General features: G+C 38.1%; 1 protein-coding gene across 1 annotated transcript in view; it reads left to right on the top strand.

Moving 5' to 3' along the window:
- Positions 1-24,549, top strand: part of atrnl1b (attractin-like 1b) — a 130,309-nt gene that overhangs the window by 18,313 nt on the left and 87,447 nt on the right. Inside the window, exons 6-18 of the mRNA XM_067430608.1 lie at positions 2,964-3,138; positions 3,533-3,620; positions 4,546-4,801; positions 6,698-6,881; positions 6,980-7,134; positions 7,479-7,563; positions 7,667-7,878; positions 10,128-10,246; positions 10,344-10,476; positions 11,426-11,613; positions 19,234-19,447; positions 19,563-19,751; positions 23,331-23,549. Coding sequence (XP_067286709.1) covers positions 2,964-3,138; positions 3,533-3,620; positions 4,546-4,801; positions 6,698-6,881; positions 6,980-7,134; positions 7,479-7,563; positions 7,667-7,878; positions 10,128-10,246; positions 10,344-10,476; positions 11,426-11,613; positions 19,234-19,447; positions 19,563-19,751; positions 23,331-23,549 — 2,217 coding nt within the window. The remainder of the gene's footprint in view (positions 1-2,963; positions 3,139-3,532; positions 3,621-4,545; positions 4,802-6,697; positions 6,882-6,979; positions 7,135-7,478; positions 7,564-7,666; positions 7,879-10,127; positions 10,247-10,343; positions 10,477-11,425; positions 11,614-19,233; positions 19,448-19,562; positions 19,752-23,330; positions 23,550-24,549) is intronic.

The raw sequence follows: 24,549 nt of genomic DNA, 5'->3' as shown, positions 1-24,549 counted from the left end.
GTGAAAATCGGAGACCTTTCCAGTTTCGTGTTCCCAACAGAGTATTGCGTCTCAGGTAGTTTTAGTTGTTACGTGGGTTGTCTCCCTCTGGTGTTGATTTTTTTTAAATAGTGCATCTGTCACCACTGCATCACTGCAGCATCCTCATCAGGCTTTTGTCACAGTGTCACAAAGTGTCAAAGCACATTTATGTGTGATGGAGCATTTCGATCAGGATGTCTTGAGGTTTATTTAATGGATCTTTCGGGCCAACTTCTCACTAAGCGAAATGTCTGTTGCCGTCTGTCAGCACAGTGTGAATTGGCCTTTAGACAAAATATTTATTTAAAAAAATACCCCTGACATTTTAGTTAATATTTTAATAATTTAAATGCATACTCTGATGTTCATGGTTTCCTTATGTTGGTTAATGGGAACATGACATGCTAATAAACAAATAAAATATATTTAAAAAAATTATATATATTTTTTTATTTTTTAAATTTGAAAAGTAGTTATATAATAATAATAAAAATAATAATAAAAATGAATACTATATAATAAATTATATAAATATATTACAATTAGGGCTGTAAAATGATTATTCGCAATTCATCTCATCAAAATAAAAAATTTGGTTACATAAAATATGTGTCTACTGTGTATAATTATTATGCATTTATAAATACACACACATGCAAGAATATATTTAATATACAATCAAACTACATACAAACAGTATGATTGTGTATTCAAATATACATAATAATTATACACAACACACACACACAAACAAACTTTTATTTTGGATCCGATTAATCGCGATTAATCATTTACAGCCCTAATTAAAATTACAGTTGTCCTGTGGAAAAAAATAAATAATATTTGATAATTATTTGTGCTGTTTACATGAGCACCAAGACATATGCATGTAGTGCTAAAGTAGGATCCAGCCAATAATGAGCCGGTGTTCTGACCTAGTACCTGGAAGAACTGCACTGTGTTTACAAAGTGAACAGTGTCAGAGAATTAGTTGAATATAGTTATTTTTGTTTGTTTTTTGCGCACAAAAAATATTCTCGTACCTTCATAACATTAATGTTGAATCACTGTAGTCACATGGACTATTTTAACAATGTCTTTACTACCTTTCTGGGCCTTGAAAGGTAGTAAAGACAGTCTATGGGGGAGTCAGAAAGTGCTTGTATTTCATCAAAACTATCTTCATTTATGGTTTAAAGATCAATGAAGGTCTTGCGGGTTTGGAATGACATGAGGGTGAGTCATTAATGACAGAGTTTTTATTTTTAGATGAACTATCCCTTTAAAAAGCCATAGATATCTGTGTCAGTTTGTTCATGTGATGATCGGCATAAGCCCATACCAATTTGTACGTCTTAAATTCTTCACTTTCAAACGTTCAAATCCTAAAGCCTTTATTTTGTCAGAACGCTTATGAAACACCGTAAACTCCTATCCACAGAAATGATGTGAATGTGTAAATAAAATTAACCAAGTACACATTTTCTTCCAAAAATGCAGGTTAAACTTTCTGCACATAGAGATTGAATTCCTGAGAAGATTTCCTTGATCCTGAGCTTTTACTGGGAACCAAGCCGCTCTGATGTTGAAAACACTGTAAACGGCACACTGTAACAGTTCTGCTCTTCAATGTAGAACACGCAACATGCCGTATACTTAGTGAAAGGGTTAGTTCACCCAAAAATGTAATTGATGTCATTAATGACTCACCCTAATGTCGTTCCACACCCGCAAGACCTTCGTTCATCATCGGAACACAGTTTAAGATATTTTATATTTATTCCAAGAGCATAATGCAGTCAATGCCCACTTTACTGTCCATGTCCAGAAAGGGAATAAAAACATCATTAAAGTAGTCCATATGTGACATCAGTTAGTTGATTAAAGTCTCTTGGAGCATCGAAAATACATTTTGGTCCAAAAATATCGAAAACTATGATTTTATTCAGCATTGTCTTCTCCTCCACGTGCCTCCAAAAAGAATCAAACGGTTATTGAATCAGTGAATCAATCAATGATTCAGGTCGCCAATGTCACGTGATATCAGCAGTTTGGCAGTTTGACGCGAACCTATATTGATTTTAATTTCATATTCAGTTTAGTTTACTAGCTTTTCATCCCCCTGCAGTTCCCTCGTGAATCCCCAGGGGTCTTTTAAGCCCCATTTTGGAAAACTCTGCCTTAAGCCCCTTTCACACTGCACGTCGGACCCGCAATATTCCCGGAACATTGCTGGGTCACCTTCTGTGTGAAAGCAACCACGTCCCGGGATTGATTACCGAATTCGACCCGGGTCGGGGACCTAGTAATATTGCGGTATTCAAACCCGGGACGAGCGCTGTGTGAACAAAAGCCGAAACTAATGACGCAACGTGTACGTAGTTATCGTGCAACTCCTAGAGCTTGTTTTTTCAGTAATAAAACCCTGCAGTGCCAGAAGAGCTAGTTTGTGTTTTAAACGCAGAGAGTGTTCGTATACAAAAGAAACTAAAATTAAACAAGGAGAAATGTATGCAAACTGGACACAAGTCGAGACCACGGACCTCCTTACTATCCGCGCTGAAGCTGAGATCGCTCGCCATTATACGTCACATCCGGATGTCACGTGTCAACTCGACCCGGGACCGTTACGGGTTGTGTGTGAAAGCGCACATATTACGGAATTTCGCTGGCAGTGTGAATGGACCAAATCTAGCGACCCGGGAACAAATGCCGGGTCGCATTATCCGTGTATTTGCGGAATCGCAGTGTGAAAGGGGCTTTAGATTATTATCTCTCTCTCTCTCTCTCTCTCTCTCTCTCTCTCTCTCTCTCTCTCTCTCTCTCTCTCTCTCTCTCTCTCTCTCTCTCTCTCTCTCTCTCTCTCTCTCTCTCTCTCTCTCTCTCTCTCTCTCTCTCTCACTCTCACTCTCTCTCACTCTCTCTCACTCTTTCACTCACAGGTCCAGACTGCTCGCTAACAGTGCCCTCCACAGAGTCCTACTGGATCATGCCCACAGTGAAGCCTTTTGGAGCATCCCTGGGAAGAGCATCCCATAAGACAGTGGTGCAGGAAAAGGTCATGTGGGTCGTCGGTGGCTACACGTTTAACTACAGCAACTTTCAGATGATTCTAAAGTAAGAGATAATTCAGAGCGTTATACATAACCCACTTTATGTTAAATATGCACAAGGCTTATTTGCATACATGCGCTTCCATACAATGGCAATAATCCAAAAATAAAATGGCAATAATACTAATAATAAATCTGCGTGAGCATGTGGTAGGTGTAGAGGTTGATTAATCTGACAGTTTGAGGGTAGAAGCTCTGAGTCTGAATATTCTCTGAGGGAACTCTTTGTAAAGGGAGCAATAGCAATGTTGTGGATGGGACATTTCAGTCAAAACTCTTCATGGAAAAAGTACTAATTACTGGAATATTGGGTAATTTGTGTAATTCTGAAGCCATCTCAGTCTGGGCTCTGGACAACTTCCACTTGCATTATGATGTTAACTACTTTTTCTTTACAGTTATAATCTGGAAAGTGGCATCTGGAACACAGTACCCATCAGTAGTGGACCCCTGCCGAGATACGGACACTCCTTGGCACTATATCGGGTAACATGCGTGTTTAAATGTTATAAACAATTTAGTAACAATATTTTTCTTTAAGCTAAATGGCTGTACTCCGTCAGGATGAGTGAACAAGGCTGTTCTAGCTTTCGGTCTGTGTTTACAGATCTGCTTTAATTGTCCAATCAACAGTATCCTTTAACAACACTTATTCTTTTCTACAATAATTACAATAAAAATAACCTTCTCCACAAGTTATGGCTGTAATCACATGTATTTGTGTTAGTGTTTCTAATTATTTATTATGGATAATAGTTCATATTTGTTGAGATTCAATAATTAAATTCAAACATAAAAATACTTCAATTTTCCTTATTTGCAAAAGTCTGGGGTCTGTGAGTTTTTACTTACAACTGTTAAAAAGTTACAGTACATTTATGATTTAACACAAAATTTCTATTTCAAATAAATGCTGTTCTTTTAAACTTTCTATTCATCCTGAAAAAGGGGACATAGTTTTCACAAAAATATTTAGCAGCACAACTGTTTTCACCATTGATACAAATAAGAAATGTAACATTTTCCCCAAATTAGAATGTTATAATGATTTCTGAAGAGTCATGTGACACTGATGACTGGAGTAATGGCTGTTAAAAATTTGGCTTTGCACCACAGGAATAAATAACATTTTAAATTATATTAAAATAGAAAACAGTGAATTTAAGAGAGTTCTATCAAAAACATAAAAAAAAAAAAAAAAACTTGAAACGGTATTGTAAATGCTCTTGCTAAGTCTCTGACCACCAGTATAAAGAATAATATTCATAACAGTATTAAATGTAATTGACATATTGATCACATGCATTAACATTCATTTTAGTAGTTCTAGCAAAAAAAATGTATGGGAACTTTTGAATATTTACCAGTAGATTCAAACTTTCTTGTAACTTATTAAATGTTTTTCTTTCAGGATGACATCTACATGTTTGGAGGCAATTTGGAGATGGGCGCCAGTAATGTAACAGATGAACTATGGGTGTTTAACATTCCTGTCATGACGTGGTCACAGAAGTTCCCCAGTGTGCCAGCCCATGGACAGGTCTACGCAGTGGAAGGCCACTCCTCCCATGTAGTCGAACTGGACAACGGCGATGTGGTGATGGTGGTAATCTTCGGCTACTCCTCCATCTACAGCTATATCAGCAATGTTCAGGAGTACAACATCAGTGAGTGACTGAGTAGTGCATTTGATTAGAATTCTAGGTTGTAAACAGTGTTATTATAATGTTTCGTAATATATTGAAATAGCTTTTATTTTTATATTTACTGTTTCCTTTTTCATATTAGTTTAATTTGTCATTTTAATTAGTGCATTTGTCATTTTATTAATTTATACATATTTAGCTTGAATTAATTTCAGTGGGTTTTGAATCATTTTTGTTTTTAGTTAGTAACAACACTGGTTGTATATTTTGTTATTATTTAAATCCAATATAATTTTTGAGAGACTCTGAAACAAGCAGGACTGCAGGGGTACTTTTGTTTCATCTTACATCAGTGGTCCAGTAGATGGAGCTGTGGTTCTTTGCAAAGAGCAGTGAACAAATAATGTATCCAGAGACTCTGTCTCTCAGGCTGAAGATTTTTAATAATCTGTAATAACCTTTTTTAATCCTGTTAAACCCTTGGATCAGGGCATAATCTTTATTTTCTCAAGTGATCATACAAGTGTTGTAAGCTCAACCAAAAACTATATTCTATTGGGATGAGGTTACTCATTGTTATTCCACTCCTTAATGCCTAATGGATTTGTTTACCCAAAATGAAAATTCTGTCATCATTTACTTAACCTCATGTCGTTGCAAACCCATTCATCTTCTTAACTCAAAGGAAGATATTTTTAAAGGTCTCGTTCTTTGCGTGTTTTCGATGCTTTGATTAGGTTTACAGTGTGAAATATAACATGAAATATAAAATTGTATTTTTCACACAATTTACTTATCTGTACAGCCCTGTTTCCTCTGTCCTAAAAACGGCCTGATGATTTCCTTGTTCTATGAAGTCCCTCCTTCAGAAACACGTAAGGAGTTCTGATTGGGCCAGCGCTTCCCGCAGGTCCCGCCTCTTACCATAATGGGGAGATGCAATCGCTGAATGCGCGCTCTTCTCCACGTGGGAGAGCAACAAGACCACGCCCCCTATTTTGCGTGTTCTTGTGGGCGGAGGGTTAATCAACAAACGGTTCTAGTGATGTCACTACATCCCTGCACTTCCTGGTGTAGTCCAAACCGGCCGTTCGCTGTAGGCTTTGAAAGGGAACTTCTGTTAAATAAAATATCTCGCTTGGCATTGAACTTTGAGCTTTATAATTTAACAGGTATTATTTATGCTGTAACAGCAACATTACACACTAACAAAAGTTTGAAAAATGGAATTGCGAAGAACAGGACCTTTAATTAAATCTGAGCTATTTCTGTCCCTCCATTGACAGCCACGCTGTCACCACTTTGATGCTTCAAAAACTTCAGAGGTCACAAAAATTAATCCATATGAATTGAGCTGTTTAATACAAATTTCTAAAGAGACACAATCACTTTATATGCTGAACAGATTTAATTTAGGCTTTAATTCACATATATGCATTCATCAGCGCACACAGCAGTTGTGGTAAACAGAAGCTCAAGCATGTTCGCTTGAGGTGCGAGAACCAGTGATGTTCATTCGTGTTATGCAGGTCTGTTCTCACACATCAAGCATGTTCTGTTGGGCTTCTTTTTATATTCACTGAGCAATGTTAAATTTTCGTAGACTGGTTATGGAGAGGCAAAACATGTTTTATATTTGAAAGAAAATCCTTACCTTAAAGGAGTACTTCAGCACTGATGAATCTGTATTTAAACTGGGTCATTAATGTAGTAGAAATGTGAAATTATTTTTTAATTTTGTGCTTTCTAGACTGAGAAAAGACAGAAAACTTATTTTTGTCTCATGGGGATGAAGCACAATCATTCGAATATACTCCAGGGTTTCTACTGATACAAAGCCATATGCTAATCGCTGAAGTAACCCTTTAAAGGTGCACTTTTTATTGTTAAAGTAAGTTATTTTGTTCCTGTGTACAGGGACAAACACCTGGTTGGTGCCCGAGACTAGAGGAGCGATCGCTCAGGGTGGGTATGGCCACAGCAGTGTGTATGAAAGCGGCAGCAAAAGCGTGTACGTCCATGGAGGCTACAAATCTCTTCCGGCAAACAAATACGGCCTGGTGGATGAGCTTTACCGCTATGAGGTCCAGACCCGCACATGGTAAGAGTGCACAGACATATTAAAGAAAAAAAGGGTCAATTTTAGAGAAACAGTTATTTTTGATGCATTAGTTTGATGATGTTTGTTGTGTGTTGCAGGACAATTCTTAGGGAAAGTGGTTACCCGCGTTACCTGCATTCGTCTGTGCTGCTGGGAGGAACTCTACTCATCTTTGGAGGAAATACCCATAATGACACGTCTCTTAGCAATGGAGCCAAGTGCTTCTCTGCTGACTTTCTCGCCTATGACATTGGTTTGTGCTGGTATTTTGTTACACCTTTGACATATACTACCGTTGAAAAGTTGGAGGTCGGTAAGATTTTTTTATGTTTTTAAAGGAATTTTTTTATGCTTACCAGTCGCAAAGGCTGTGTTTATATAATCAAAATAAATACTATTACACTAGTAATTAATACTAAATACTTTCAGTAGACATTATTGCAGTTACATATTGACCAAATTTTTGAACGGTAGTGTACAGTTGTCAGCATTCCCACATGGAAAGTCAAAGAATCACAAATGAATGGAAAGGCCATAAAAAAGTAATTTAATTTGGTCAAAATAATTTTTCTTTTCCATGTGCCTTGTTTCTTACAGCGTGTGATGAGTGGAAGGTCCTTCCCAAACCAAATTTGCACAGAGATGTGAATCGCTTTGGACATACAGCAGTAACCAGTAATGGGTGAGGAGCACACACACACGCACACGCACACACACGCACATGCACACGTACACACACGCAACCTGGTGTTGTCTACTCAACTGTCTTTGTCTTCTCTTTCTAGATCCATGTATGTGTTTGGGGGTTTCTCTAGCGTCCTTTTGAATGACGTACTGATCTACAGGCCGCCCAGCTGTGAGGCCTTCCTGGGGCAGGAGCGCTGTGAGGCCGCAGGCCCTGGTGTGCGCTGCGTTTGGAAAGTGGGCCGCTGCGTGTCCTGGGAGCCTAGCTTTACTAACAGTGCTACACCTGCTCCATTCTGCCCTGCCAAAGCTGGTAGGTATCTGGAAGAGGCTTAGAGGGTGCCACCCTCAGCTAAAACATTTTCTACCGTGCCCAAGCCAAGAAATCAGTCTTGTGTGTATTGATCTAAGCCCTCCGGTTTGTCTGCTACATTGTGCGCTGGCTGTGTTAATGAGAGAGTAATGGAGGGGGCACAAGCTGTCTAAAGCAGACACAGAGGACAGTTTCCCACAGCCCTCCTCTGCTCTGCAGGACTGTCAGTCTGTTTGATCTTTTGCCACATTTTAGAACACAACCAATCACACAAAACCAGCCAGAATGTAGTCTTGTAGAGTGAGTGTGTGGACCTCCAGCCAATGCAATATTTGGCTTTGTTTTGTTTGATTTGAAATTCAAACCTTATGTCTTGAGAGGTGCATGCTGGGATAATCCCTGGCAGCGCTTGTCTTGTTTGTTGCTTGTGTGTGTCAGTGTTTTCACTGCTGTTTGCCGCTGCTGAATCTCAAGTGCCACATGAAAAAATATGAACCTGCAGTCTAAATTTAATAGTATGAGATAAAGACTGTGTACTATTAAATAATGCCAAGGTACTGGAAACACTCAAACACAAGCAAACAACATGCCTATTGTTGTCAGGTTTCTCAATGAATTATGCTTATGATCCATCCAGTGCTTTTAATTAGTCAGTCAAATTAGACTGTTAGACCAAATTTGTTTTATACTTAAAGCTACACTGTGTGATATTTTCCCCCATCTAGCGGTGAAAAGGTATATGACCATCCAGTTTCTGTCCATCTCAATTCTGATTTAGTTTTAACTCCTACGGTGGCCGATTTAGTCCAAGATTAACATGGCAATCCCCATCTTCACATTCAACACGGTGCCATCGAGTGTTAAAACGCGAAAGGCGAAGCTTGAATTTACGGGTATGTCCCTCTTTGGCTAATGTACTTTCAAGATGGAGGAGCAACATGGTGACTGGCATTCGAACCCCTCACCCGTATGTATTTTCAATGGCATATTATAAACTTACGAGAATATTTTATTACTTGAAAGAAGTAATTATACATTAATGAGCACATATATTTTTGAAAGAACTAAGTGTTTTTAGCTAAGAATAAACTAAAAAAGTTACACAGTGTAGCTTTAAGGTTGGTGAAACTTAAGTCAGTGTCATATTTTTTAAATAATAACTTTAAATAACTTATTAAAATGTTTTAAAACTAAATGTGTAGTATTTAAAAATATATATTTTATTTATAAATAGTACTTTTTTTTTAAATATATAAAATATAGATTTATTATTTAAATGGAGAGAGTGCTGTGGATATGAACTGTTTGTAGTAATCACTGGAATAGATCTTCTTTGCTGTTGGAGAGCGAGAATGTTTTGAAAGAAATCATTATAATTCTTCATTATAATTAATTATAAATAATTTTATTCAACAAGGACACACTGAAGGCCCGGGTGTACTTAATTTTCTGTGTTCCCCTCTGTCTCACGCACAGTTGAGCATGTGAGCCCTTCAGAGTATACTACTCTGGCGTGGAAAGCGTGGAAAGACGCGTTCGTTTGGCATGTGCTCATCTCATGGACTTTGTTTTGGCTGAGGTATACTTTGGGCTTGATCAAAAGTGACATTAAAGACTTTTAAATTGTTACATAACATTTCGGTTTCAACTAAACGTTCTTTTGAACTTTCTAAAAAAAATCCCGGAAAAAATGTATCATGGTTTCCACAAAAATATTGTGAATGCACACCTTTAACTAAAGCTTCTGTAATAATGATCCTTTTGGTAAGTATTATTTGAATAAATTGATTCCTGATGGCGGATTCTGACTGATAGATTTGCTGTAGATTCAGTAGCTGTGCTGGAAATGTTGCTTTTGTGTGCATGAAATGGAGCTTTTGAAGGCTAAGGAATGGGAAACAAATGTTTCTGTTTTGAAGTAAGGACATGAGACACCCTTAATTACTGAATAAAGGATTGTCAAAGGAGAGAAATGTAGAACAGAGGCTTCTTTGATTCTTTACATGAGTCCTACTGTTTGAAGTCATGCAGATTTGAAGTAAATGGCGAATGGAAGGTTTGAAGTGCTTAATGGTTTGATATGAGAGTTGGCTTTGGAAAAGCTTAGATGTCTCTCTAGATTAATGTATGCCTTATAACTGTTGGATATTAATACTTCAGATTAATTTTTTTTGGACTAAACTCTTCTGCTCTTCATCTCACCCTTTCTACTTTTTTTTTCTTTTTTTTCCGATCTGTCTCTGCTCTAGCCACAGTGGATGAGAGATGTTACCGCTTTTCAGACTGCACCAGCTGTACCGCCAACACTAATGGCTGTCAGTGGTGTGACAGCAAGAAATGCATCTCAGCTCTTAGTAACTGTACTGCTGTAAGTTGGCCTGCAGAGGGCATCAATGCTACACTTCACAACTCTATGCATGTAGTCCTGTGTTTGTTGATGTATCTTTTGACTTTCTTTTCACTAGACTGTCAAGAATTTCACCAAATGTCCAATCAGGAATGAGCAGATTTGCAGTAAGATGGCCAACTGCAAGAGCTGCTCCCTCAACCTCAGCTGCCAATGGGATCCTCAGCAGCAGGAATGCCACATTCTTCCTGGTAAGAAAGTCAGAGGATGGTGAGAGAGATTTTTATTTTATTTTGGGAATACTGGTGATCACTGGCCTTCACGGATGATTCACAATTGATTAAAATTGAATCAGTTTGCCATCAACATGCTGCCAAGTTAAGGACATGAGCATAAAAATATGTAGCATATAAAATAGACAGTTTGAGTTTAAATATACTCACGCACTATCTTAGATTAATTTTATTCAATGTGTATTATGGGCTTATATATTGGCTAATAGAAGCTAGTCAAACCAAAAATGACTCAAACACCAGATATCATTTTTTACTAGTGGTTGCAGGATGCTATAGTTCATTTATGTAAGTGAGGATAGCAAAATAAAGATAAAGAAAACAAATCTTCTTACAGTGGACTACCAGTAAAACTTATAAATATTTGGGACCAAAAGATTCAAAAGCATTTTTTTTCTTAAGTGTTTTTTTTATTTGATTATTTTATCGCTAATATATATGGTAAATTGTGTAAATACCTTTGTGTGAGGAGTGCACCTTAAAAGTTTTTCTAGACAGGAAGATAACTTTTGGGACAGCCTGTTTTCGGGACCCCTTGCCTTCCCTCTGCTATCTTAGTTTTGTAATTTCATTTAGATTGTACTTGAATTTGTGTATGTGGGGCTCTTTGTAAATTCTGACCTGAAGAAACTTGACAATCAGGCTACTTTTTGTCTTCGTTGAATTGTAAATTTGCTGAGTGATTGAGTCTGATTGTGCTTGGCATTTACCACTGTGGAAATAACCGGCCACTTTGCTTGAATTGTCTATCGGCCCTTTTAGAGCTTCACTTGGTCGTTCTAATTTTCATTATGTTAAGAGCTCTCCTGCTGTCTCTGAAGAACAGAGATCAAACAAGAAATGAAAAAAAATATGAGGCTTGAGTTAAAAGCTCCTAATTCCTTGACATATCATGACCTATCTGTAGCCCAGCTGTGTGGAGATGGCTGGAGCAATGTTGGGGAGGCCTGTCTGCAGATCAACTCCAGCAGGGAGAGCTTCGACAATGCTCAGCATTACTGCAAGAACCTAGAGGGAAACATCGCCTCCCTTACCACAGCCAAGCAGGTGGACTTTGTGCTGGAAGAACTGCAGAAGTACCAGCAGAAGGGAAAGGTTTGTGTCTGCTCATGCTGTGTGTACGCTACCAGTCAAAAGTTTGGACACACATTTTCATTCCTTATCAATATTTTCCACATTCTAGAATGTTGGGAAAGTCATCAAAGTGACCAAAAAAAGTCAAGGAAATCAATGTTATCTTATTTTCAGCCTCTTCAAAGGAGCCAGCCTTTGCCTAGATTACAGCTCTCCACACTTTGGTCATCGTTCAGTCTTTCACTATGCGATCCAACTGTTGTATTAAAATGTTAGTTGCATAAAGAAAATCGTATTAAAGCCCTTCTTGGATGGTAATTTTCTAATGTTGACGCCTGTTAAAATACATTTGCGTTGCACCCCACTGATAAAACATTCGGATGAAGATTTATTCACGGGGGGAGGAGGGAGTTTTGTGATCTTTTGTGAATCTGGGAACATGCTTTCTCGTGGTTAGTCGCATGAATGTCTGCTTGTAGATTAAATGTGTCATATTTGAAATAATAAGAATACACTCATATTTAATTCAATAATAGGAAAATAATATCCTATTTATTAGGGCTGGGTATTGAGACAAATTTCACAATTCGATTTCTATTCACAAGCATTCGATTCAATATTATTTGATTATTTTGGATGTATATCAGATGCAGTGCATGGCAAATTTTCTCAAGGAAAAAAGTCTCAATTAAGGCTGTAAACTATACATGGGTGTCAGTTGGTACTACATTACTGTAATATTAAAGGTTAAACTTAAATTACATTCAAGGAGGATTTTTTATGATGCTAACTCTACAATTACTAGGGGTGGCATGGTTCACAAAACCCACGGTTCGGTTCGTATCATGGTTTTAGGGTCACGGTTTTCGGTTCTGTATGGTTCTTGTTGTTTTTTCATTTAATTGTTAACACTCCAGAAATTTACTTCAGCATATGATATATAGTTTAATCATCTACAATTTAGAATACAGTATTTAAAAAAAGTTATGTCATGTAGAGGTTGTTTCCTAACTGGCTGTCCAACATGTCCAACGCGTAACATTTTTCATGTAATCATGTCAATTTTGATCATAAAAATGCACTGTGGCTTTCAGTGTGAGCAGCTTTTTGCCCAAGCTTCAAATGCCTTTTTAAATTATTAAAACTAAAAGCTTAAAGATAAGATAATGTTACATTTATCATGTGAACTATACTTATATGCAACATGTTATATGCATGTGTGTTTGGGACAGAGGGAAACACGGTTGCATTTGCAGCAGATATATGCTGCCCATCATAAATCAAAGCACGAGAATGACAGGTGTCAGAAGAGAACACCGGAAAAGGTGACAGAATGGACGATATTCGTCCGTATTTGCAATACACAAGCCGTGGTCCAGCTGCGCGAGAAAAAAGCTGGCAGTGTGTTTGCACAACGTGCGTGCGCGGCTCCCTCTCTACATACACACTTCTGCCAACGCACTGCCTGTGTGCAGTGTAAAGCTGACGCTGGCGCATCCTCCAACTCCAGCCAGCCTTTCTTATCTCTTCCACCTGCGTTTAGTAAACGTGACGTGACCTGCAACTTTTACTTCTTTTACTGTATGTCCATACACACCTCTTATTTCACGCGAAAAGGACATCCACTGTCTGATGTAATATACGGGCACGAGGCTACATTGCGCGTGCGCCGAACCATGCGTCACACACTCTCCGAACCGAGACAACAAGCAAACTGAATTAAGTGAACAGCCACCATTTAAATGTTTATATTTCAAAATGAATTGGACTAGAAATATGATTATGTAATTGTTAGGGGTGGCAACAGCACTAATAAATAAAAAAAAACGTTCACTTAATTCGTTAAGGAGTTCAATAATTTAATGCTATTTACGCAAATAAATTATAGAAGTAGGCTACGTGAAGCTGCGACATTAACGTAATTTGCATCACGCAGTTGATCATAGAAGTCGGGAGTTTATCACAGTCACACTGAGCATCTGGTTTAACCCTGATAGGAGGACATTTCCATTCTAACTATTTAACCAGATTCTGCGTTTTGGATTTTACAATCACAACTGTGATTCTCTGTTTTAGTTTAAGCCGTTAAACTCTGGGAACGCGTTCAGTGATCCAGTAATCGGATTCATTCAAACAGTCCAAAACAGTGCTAATATAAAGAAGGCCAGGCTGATTAGGCTACATCAGGCACATTAGAGAGAATAGAGACTCACAGCGCTTTTTTAGTGAATTATTAATTTCAGTGTGCACTTTGCTTTAAAACACGAGCTCTGTCATATTCTGCGATTGTTTCTGAAGAGCGCAATTTTGGTGTCGTACAGTAAGCAAGTGAGAATCTGTTAAATTGATGCACAGAGAACGTGTGCGCACTCTCGATCACTTATCTCACACAGCATTCATGTACATTTCAGATGACCGGTTCGTGAACAAATAGTTCGTTTTAACCGGTTCTTAGTGAACCAGTTCACCAAATCGGACTGAACCATTCCAATCCGTTCGCATCTCTATTAAGCACTAATCTACACATTTCTGAAGTTATTCACTTTTTGACGTGTCTGACTCTCCCTCTGACTCGAAATAAACCAACATCCCGAAGTTATTCACTTAACAATACACCGACAGTTAACAGCCGATGATATATATACTGAGCATCCATGCAGCGGAGGGAGCGGCGTTGTTGTGTTTAGTAATCACAGGTTTATGCAGTCAAAGCGGTTGATTTAGGAGTTTTTTTTGGCGTCTCCATGTGGTTCTGTTCGGTATTGCAGCTTGAGAGGTCTACATTTAAATGTCCATTTTACATAAAATGTCTAAACTTAAAACAATCTCATTGTTATTGCTCTGTACATATACACTGTGAGGAATTCTGTAAATGTTCTTTGGTAATGTTTTTCTTTTTATTCCTTCTTTTTTAACTTAGCTGTGTACAAATGTATTATATATAATATAATTATATGGAATCCTTACATTTGGTTATTTGGTTTCCTTTTGGAGTCTCCATTGATCCTTGAAGCTTGCAGAAATACAGTTTTGTGAGAATTTGATTGTTTACTTTGGTTATAGCAAATTATGACTAAATGTGTTTAATAAGATAAATGGTGACTGCTTAATTTCACAACAACACGTACGATTAATCGTGATAAAAAAATCTAATGATATCCCTTATATACAGTCTTGTTCAAAATAATAGCAGTACAATGTGACTAACCAGAATAATCAAGGTTTTTAGTATATTTTTTATTGCTACGTGGCAAACAAGTTACCAGTAGGTTCAGTAGATTGTCAGAAAACAAACAAGACCCAGCATTCATGATATGCACGCTCTTAAGGCTGTGCAATTGGGCAATTAGTTGAAAGGGGTGTGTTCAAAAAAATAGCAGTGTCTACCTTTGACTGTACAAACTCAAAACTATTTTGTACAAACATTTTTTTTTCCTGGGATTTAGCAATCCTGTGAATCACTAAACTAATATTTAGTTGTATGACCACAGTTTTTTAAAACTGCTTGACATCTGTGTGGCATGGAGTCAACCAACTTGTGGCACCTCTCAGCTGTTATTCCACTCCATGATTCTTTAACAACATTCCACAATTCATTCACATTTCTTGGTTTTGCTTCAGAAACAGCATTTTTGATATCACCCCACAAGTTCTCAATTGGATTAAGGTCTGGAGATTGGGCTGGCCACTCCATAACATTAATTTTGTTGGTTTGGAACCAAGACTTTGCCCGTTTACTAGTGTGTTTTGGGTCATTGTCTTGTTGAAACAACCGTTTCAAGGGCATGTCCTCTTCAGCATAGGGCAACATGACCTCTTCAAGTATTTTAACATATGCAAACTGATCCATGATCCCTGGTATGCGATAAATAGGCCCAACACCATAGTAGGAGAAACATGCCCATATCATGATGGTTGCACCTCCATGCTTCACTGTCTTCACTGTGTACTGTGGCTTGAATTCAGAGTTTGGGGGTCCCAAAAAGAACAATTTTACTCTCATCAGTCCACAAAATGTTCCTCCATTTCTCTTTAGGCCAGTTGATGTGTTCTTTGGCAAATTGTAACCTCTTCTGCACATGCCTTATTTTTAACAGAGGGACTTAGCGGGGGATTCTTGAAAATAGATTAGCTTCACACAGACGTCTTCTAACTGTCACAGTACTTACAGGTAACTCCAGACTGTCTTTGATCATCCTGGAGGTGATCATTGGCTAAGCCTTTGCCATTCTGGTTATTCTTCTATCCATTTTGATGGTTGTCTTCCGTTTTCTTCCACGTCTCTCTGGTTTTGCTCTCCATTTTAAGGCATTGGAGATCATTTTAGCTGAACAGCCTATCATTTTTTGCACCTCTTTATAAGTTTTCCCCTCTCTAATCAACTTTTTAATCAAAGTACGCTGTTCTTCTGAACAATGTCTTGAACGACCCATTTTCCTCAGCTTTCAAATGCATGTTCAACAAGTGTTGGCTTCATCCTTAAATAGGGGCCACCTGATTCACACCTGTTTCTTCACAAAATTGATGACCTCAGTGATTGAATGCCACACTGCTATTTTTTTGAACACACCCCTTTCAACTAATTGCCCAGTTGCACAGCCTTAAGAGCGTGCATATCATGAATGCTGGGTCTCATTTGTTTTCTGAGAATCTACTGAACCTACTGGTAACTTGCCACGTAGCAATAAAAAAATATACGAAAAACCTTGATTATTCTGGTTAGTCTCATTGTACTGCTATTATTTTGAACAAGACTGTATATATATATATATATATATATATATATATATATATATATATATATATATATATATATATATATATACACACATACACATTTTAACAAATATGTAATATATGTTCCATATATTTATCGAAATGCTCCTTGAGTTAATTTTTACAGCTCACTAATGAGTTTATGATCACTGGATGTTTTTTTGCAGTAAATGTGACATCAAATGACATTCTTTATAAGCTGTTTTACTTTTGTCTTTCCGCGGTTGAAACACTGATTGATTACATGTGACATGATACGGATTTCGGTAAGTTGTACTCTATCTTTTAACATACCTTCAGATGTTGATTTATGTTTATTTGGCTCTAACTGGTATTAAAGCAGAGGAGTTCACATGGGCCTCATGCTGCCGCTTCACTTCACTGACTCTGATGGTGTATGCACATTAACATAGATTGCATACAAAGTCAATGCAAAGACGTGAATAGACACAAATTCGCACCAGGAGACGTGTTTGCTGCGAGTGCTTGATATTCGCCTCAATCTGCCATCTGTTGCGCCATATGAAACGGCGCCAAAACGGTATTTCTTTTTTGAATTTCGTAATTAAATGGATGTAATTTGAAATTTGAGATATTGTTTTTATATCAAAAGTAACAGAGCACAAAGATTATTGCCATTTATTGGATGGGAGATGCACTACAATTTAGGAGTCGATATCGGTTTGTAAAAATGAAAATCTGTTAAAATTGAGAAATCTGTAAAAAAAAGATTTACCCAGCCCTACTATTTATCATTTAGTTTTATAAAAAAATCTGTTCAATGATAGGAAGATAGACACTAGTTGAAATTGGTTTCTGTCTTGCAGTTTATCTCAAGATACATATCAAATGTGGAAATTAGCAAATGTGGAAATGTGAAGAAAAAAAATTATTCAGCCTCTTGTTTACATGAGGTAAACAAAGTTGCTTTGTTTATAGTTTTTATAATATTTTAAAATTGTATAACGTATCTCTTGCTGACACAATAATGGTCTATTTCAAATCTTTACCTGCTTTTCTTCTCTTTCTCCTTTTTGTTCCTAACAGCTTCCACTCGCTGAGGTGAAGCGGTGATGAAATATTGTTCTTGTAAATACATTCCAGCATTTCAATAATAAAAGTGTACATCTTTAAAACACATGCAAATTACAGCGAAGCGCAACAGTTATTGTACGGTGCCCTGCAGTGGCCAAAAAGGAGTTTTGTGTGAATTTTGAATTGATCTAGTCTTATAAACATTAAAGTTGTGGATTCGGATGTCAGTTAAATTACCACATGTCCTTGGGGTTTGTCAATAAAACAGTAGGTAACTCGACCATGGATTTTTACACGGGTGGTGGGAGAAAAACACTGACTTTTCTGGATTTGGATGGCTATAAAATCACAGACTAGCCCCTGTAAACGATGAAAATACTTTACAACACAATGATAAACAATTCCGAATTCCGTCCGAATATGGAGAGACAATCATAGTTTTAAACATTTAAGCAAAAGTCTTTAGATCAAACATTTCTTAAGATCATTAAAAACAAATTCAATCATGTGTCCAAAATTTTGTCTGGCTGTTTTTCACTATACTGTTCAAAAGTTTGGGTCAGTTTTTGAAAAAAAAAGTCTCGGTGACAAGCAGGTTGGGGCAGAGAGCTATATAAGCTGATGGGAAAGTCATCTTAAGCATGTTAAATTCTAATAATATTTCACAATATTTCAGTTTTACTGTATTTTGGAAAAAATAAATGCACCCTTGTTGAGTTTGAGACTGTGGCAAACAGAACAGGGCTGAGAGCTATGGGAACAGATCGAGTCATGTGGTGCGAATGCTAATGAGCATCACGCCGGCCTTAAGTTAGTTATTGTTTTATCTTTGCTCCACATTCAAAATACATTTTTATGGACATACTGGATATTGGATAAGTACTAGATACTGGATAAGTACTGGATACGTTTCAACATTAAAAGCCATATTCCAAGCACACAATTATAATGATGGGCTCATAATAATTTTGCACTACACATGTACTTTAATTTTCCTTTTTTGAAGTGATTCCAATCATATTTCAAGCCATTCAAAATCATTATGGCAAACAGTGTGCATCTGAAGCGTCACAGCGGATGGAAAAAAATCCATTGTTTATAAGCTTTAATTACGATAACATTACAAAATGAACGCAGTCAAACCAAACATTATTCAGACACAATATAATTTTTTTTACTAGTAATTGCAGGACACTTTAGTTCATTTATGTAAGTGAGGATAGCAAAATAAAGTAAACTGTGACACATTATACCCAAACATTTTTCATACAGTGGACTTCATACCAGTAAAATGTCAAAAAAAATTGGGACCAAAATTATTCAGAGACACTTTGACCTGACCATGTTTTGCTTTAGTGTTTTTTCTTTAATTGTTATTGTGACCTTTTACACCACAAACTGATCAAAATCAAGCATGGTATGGTGTTTTGGTTGACCTAAATTGGTGTTATCTAATTGTGTACTTAAATTTGCTGACAGCTGATTGGTTGATTGTAATCCATTACATACCTTTCTATCAAAGTTATCTGACATTATCAAGATGATGATATACTAACAGTTTAACTCTGAGTTCTTGTCATATTTCATTACCATTTTCTAAACTATAGCAAATAAACTGTGATAATGTGAGAAATTATTTGTTTAATTAATGCTTAATGAATTAATTAAAAACAGCAACAACAAAAAAATGTACTGACCCCAAACTTCTGAATGGCGGTGTATACCCGTATTCTATTTACATAATTATTTATGATAGATGCATCCTCTGTTTAAAATAGGTTTTGTTAATTTTGTTAACTTTTTCTTTGACTCATTGCTTTTGTCCTGCAGAAACTGTCCCCGTGGGTGGGCCTGAGGAAGATCAACGTGTCATACTGGGGCTGGGAGGACATGTCTCCATTCGCTAACACCTCTCTGCAGTGGCTGCCTGGTGAGCCCAATGACTCAGGCTTCTGTGCTTACCTGGAGAGAGCTCAGGTGTCTGGCCTCAGGGCCAATCCATGCACCGCTAACACAGATGGCCTCATCTGTGAGAAACCAGTCGGTGAGTACCTATTCAATTCTCCTATTCCCTTTATTTTCTGTGAAGGCTTGGAAACGTGCCCATATACATAAGCTTTCCCTGTTCTGTATCCTCATAAATATTTCCCTTTCTGCAGTGAGCCCGAACCCGAACGCCCGCCCTTGTAAGATGCCCTGCTCACTGCGCACCACATGTGAGAACTGCACCAGCCAGGCCATGGAGTGCATGTGGTGTGGGAGCACCAAACGCTGTGTGGACTCTAATGCCTACGTCATCTCCTTTCCCTACGGCCAGTGTCTGGAGTGGCTGACAGGAGACTGCGTGTGTGAGTGTCCTTATTTACATATATTGGCTATTACTATTTATAATCTATGGTCTTTTTTTTAGTTTTCAGCACAGATTTTCATGGTGAAAAGGAACTGAATGCTGAACAATGTGTTAAAATATTCTAGTAATAATAGTACTGCACTATTATTGCGAGCACTATGTAAATATTAGCCAATATTTATAATATATATACAGGTGCTGGTCATATAATTAAAATATCATCAAAAAGTTGATTTATTTCACTTATTCCGTTCAAAAAGTGAAACTTGTATATTATATTCATTCATTACACACATACTGATATATTTCAAGTGTTTATTTCTTTTAATTTTGATGATTATAAATTAAAACTAACAAAAAATCCCAAATTCAGTATCTCAGAAAATTAGAATATTACAGCCTTGGTGAATAGAAAACTTCGTGCTAGCACCAAACTTTCGATGTTTTGTAGTGTGTGTATATTTAAAAATATATGTGTAAATTTTTTTAGCATGTAAAAATGAATTGCTAACTGTTTCATAATTAATAGTTATTTTCTTTAAAGTGGTATTTTGGATTCTGAGCTATGAATGAAACTGAATTACAGGACCTGTTTTCGCATGAAGCCCTTAATATCGTTTTTTTGGAAGGGTTACAGTGTGAGTATACTCTTCTCTGTGATGAGAAAGTTGCTCTGTGGAGCTGTTCAGAGAAAGATACAACCAATCAGTGCCTTTCGGCAGCCTGGATTGTGTGGGTTCTTCATCTTTATCAGATCTGTTGTTTCATCCCATTAGCTGAACTGCTTGGCCTCTGATCTGCCTGTAATGTGCAATTAGTGTTTCAATTTGTCTGCCTAAGCATTCGCTCTTCCCTCTTGGCTGCTCAAGAATGGATTCTTATGGCACATGTCGGCACGCTAAGTGATAGAAACTTTAAGAAAAACGGGATGGTGAAGGATTAGGTGGAATCATTCTGCAGGGAATATTAAAGGGTTAGTTCAGTCAAAAAGGAAAGTTGTCATTAATTACCCTCATGTTGTTCAAAACCCGTAAGACTTTCGTTCATCTTCGGAACACAAATTAAGATATTTTTTTATGAAATCTAAGAGCTTTCTGTCCCTCCACTGCTGTCTAAGCAGCTACCACTTTCAAGCCTCAGAAAGGTAGTAAAGACATCATAAAAGTAATCTATGTGACTCCAGTGGTTCAACCTAAATTTGATGAAGTAAGACGGGTCCTTTGTTTGCGTTCAGAAGATGTACAATTTTTTTTACGGTTATAGTACGACATCTTAATGTTCCTGATTCACTTTGCAGTGTAGGTAACATTTGAATTCAGTGCTACTGAAATGCAAACTTTTTTGGTGTGCATTTTTTTGGTACACAGCTGTTTATATCCTGTGTTATGCCAAGTTATGTTTGTCCTTCATACTTGAGGCTTTAAGTGCTCATAATGTCTTATTTCACCCTGGCCATCAGATGGTGAGGTAAGTATACAGGGGACACATGGACACTCTCCTGGTTGTAGTGTTTTTTTATGACAGGCCTCGACTTACTGATAGAACTTCCATTATGCTCAGTCTGATGGAAAATGAATTAAAAGCTCTCTCTGCCAGAAAGAGGTGGTACAAGTCTGCAAATCTGTCTCTCTGAGGAAACCTTTTTGTCACCAAAATGTATCGCTCCATCCAAGTGATGGTTACTTAACGTTTCAACTGCGCCACCATAAGCCCCGGTCTGTGTCAGTGCCATTTTAAAGATCTATTTCTGCTTCATGTTTTTTCTTTTTTTTTCTCTTTGTTTTTCTTCTGTTTCTCTTCAGGGCACTTTGTCTCTGTCGGAGCATGCCTGGATGAGTTTGACTCACACTTGTGAAGGTGTACATCTTTCCGTGGCATTGATTTGCACCGGATGTGGGGAGCTTCTGTGTGTCGACCCTATATTGTAACAGTCTGATATATTCGCTCTTAAATCTGATGGTTGCTGCCACTGCTCTTTTGGGTTGAAGGTCATTTGTTTATAGTCGTTTTTTTACCTTGTCCTTATCGCACTGCCGGAAATCATCTATTTGTCTATTTGTCCCACATTTCTCTGTCTCTGTCTGCACTTACCAGCGATACTTCAAATGTAATGATTTGTGACAGATAATTTTTTTCAGCGATGGTTTTTGTAATTTTAGGTAATGTTGATTTTTCAAATAAGTTTTAGTTCATAAAGCCGGGCGTAAGCGGTGAGATTTATGCTTCTTTTTTTTTCACTCGCATGGAAATTATTGATACTTAATGGTCGCAGCTCACAGCATGCGAGAGGAATTACGTTACGAGCACATCACGACGATGTATAGGCTAAATCGAGTATTATTTGGCTGTCTCTGGCTGCAACCATACTGCGTTCGTCATACACACGTGTGCGCTTTTTGCTCTCTCTCTGGTTGTTTCTGTTGAAAGGAATGGCTGCTGTTCTCTGCTTTTCAACAAAAAAATTGTACACAAATATTTTTTTCTAGCCGACAGCTGCAAACATTGAAAGCTCCAGTCTCGGTGTTTAGGGTGAAAGCTCACGCGTTTGCCGATGGCTCACCGTGCAGTCATGCTGTGTACCAGCTGCTTTGACGCGATTATGAAGTTAACAGACTCGTAGCATGTGCAGTATCTCACAACCTTCTGTGTGCGAACTCGCACAGTGTACGCCCGCCTTTATGTGTTGCTATAAAGACAGGGTGTAACATTTGTTGGGAGTAAGTGCTGGACTTTGATACCATTGCTCCAGCTCACACTCATCGCCGCAAGATGTCAACGGCCATTTCTTGGATATTTTGGATGAATTTTTCAACAGTGGAAGGAATTGGAGACATTTTTATTTACAAGAATATGAAGGCAAACGTCTTTTCTTTGTACCAATATTCATCAATGAATTACACAGTAATTCCTGGAAGTATCTTAATGTTCTTAATTTGGATGCAACTTTAAAACCATCTCTTTTATGGGAGTTTATTTCTACCATCTTTTTGCCAACTTTTTCTTTTCATTTGCAGAGTTCCAATCAATTTACGTTTATAAACATGTGACCCTTTATTTGAATTGGCAGGGATGCATTTTTCTTCCCAGAAACGTTCTCATCCGTTCTCAACTCCTATCCCGTCTAGACATATCCTCACCCCTAAACAAAGGATTTTTATTGCATGCTGAATTAAATCATATGGTGCTGTTGAGGGGTCTGTCAGATCCTGCAGTTGAGAATCCATGAAATCCTGCCAGCATAATGACTAACATTGTGCTTTTTCACCGTTATTGCTGCCATCATGTTGACCCTGAACACATTTTGCTTGTAATGCTTGTTGTTGTGTGGTCTGAGATCCTAAGAGATGTTATTTGGCTGCCAGGGTGGTAGATCAAACCGAAAGAGGCTGACGCATATGGCTCTGATGCGCTCTTTTGGGAAAGTGAACTTTCTGGTGGTATTTGAGAGCGTATTACTCAGTCAGTGGAATGATATGCCCTGTGAGAGCTTGAAAGTATAATTTTAAGCCTGTCTTTGCTGTCTTTGTTTTTTTTCTTTCTCTTTGGCCTCATCTCTCTCTATTCTCTGTCATTCCAGCTCAGAACTGCTCTGGTTTGCGTACATGCGGCCTGTGTTTGGAGCAGCCTGACTGCGGCTGGTGTGGAGACCCTAGTAACACCGGGCGAGGGCAGTGCATGGAGGGCTCGTATCGCGGACCCATGAAGAGCCCTTCCAGACAGAGCCAAGACATGGTCCTGGAGACGGGGCTCTGTCCTAAAGAGCGTGGCTTTGAGTGGGCCTTCATTCAGTGCCCTGGTGAGAACCACAGACTTCACACAATCACATGAGCACTTGACCTTTAAAGAGCAAATGTTCCACAAGGGGTTTTCAAACCAGGGACCCCCCAGAAGGCACAAAGGGGGTGCCGATGGAGTTTTGGTTCCTTGCCTTTGGCTTGGCTTGTTCAGTTGGGGGCACTAAAATTTTGATACAAGTTTTCAACTAAATATCCAAATAAAATTAATTACTAAATAAATTAACTGTAGCAACTATATTACTGCTCTGCCCACATTGTCGCTATATGATAAATTAAAATGAGCTGATAACATGTACCGTATTTTCCGGACTATAAGTCGCACTTTTTTTCATAGTTTGGCTGGTCCTGCGACTTATAGTCAGGTGCGACTTATATATCAAATTTAATTCATACTGACTGACAAGAATAAACATATAGCCGCGAGAATGCGCTCTATGCTGCTCCTGTAGCCTAATATTTACTTATAGACAACAACTTAGAAAGACTGAACACAAACAAAATGCCCCCATAAAGAAAATCTGATTCTGCAAAACACAAACAGCATGTTGTAAAATATGCAGCGGAGAATGATTCTCACAGCGTTCGTCTCGCGCGGCTGAGCCTCTCCCGGCAGAGAGTTCAAGCGTCTGTGGACTCGTTCCTTCAGCTCTGGCCATCTTGCTTACAGTCCGCAAGTAGATTTCTTTTTCTTCTTCATCACAGTTAAAGTAACCTCTGCTTTTCGCCAGTCCCTTACAAGTTTCTCACTCACTTCAAACTTTCTTTCTTCTGCTCGGGTTATGCAGTGAAGCGGGCACGAGCGAGTGCTCGCGAGCAGGTGCTCGCATGCGCGTGCGGGTGCTCGGGTGCTCGCGTGCTCGCATGCGCGCGGCTCCAGCTCTGCCCTAATGCGACTTATAGTCCGGTGCGACTTATATATGTTTTTTTCCGCGTCATGACGCATTTTTTGACTGATGCGACTTATACTCCGGAGCGACTTATAGTCCGGAAAATACGGTA

This window comes from Pseudorasbora parva, chromosome 21 (assembly GCF_024679245.1).
Source record: "Pseudorasbora parva isolate DD20220531a chromosome 21, ASM2467924v1, whole genome shotgun sequence".
NCBI classification, from domain to species: Eukaryota; Metazoa; Chordata; class Actinopteri; order Cypriniformes; family Gobionidae; genus Pseudorasbora; species Pseudorasbora parva.
The sequence above is the reverse complement of the archived record's forward strand: the minus strand, read 5'-3'. Positions and strand labels throughout refer to the sequence as shown.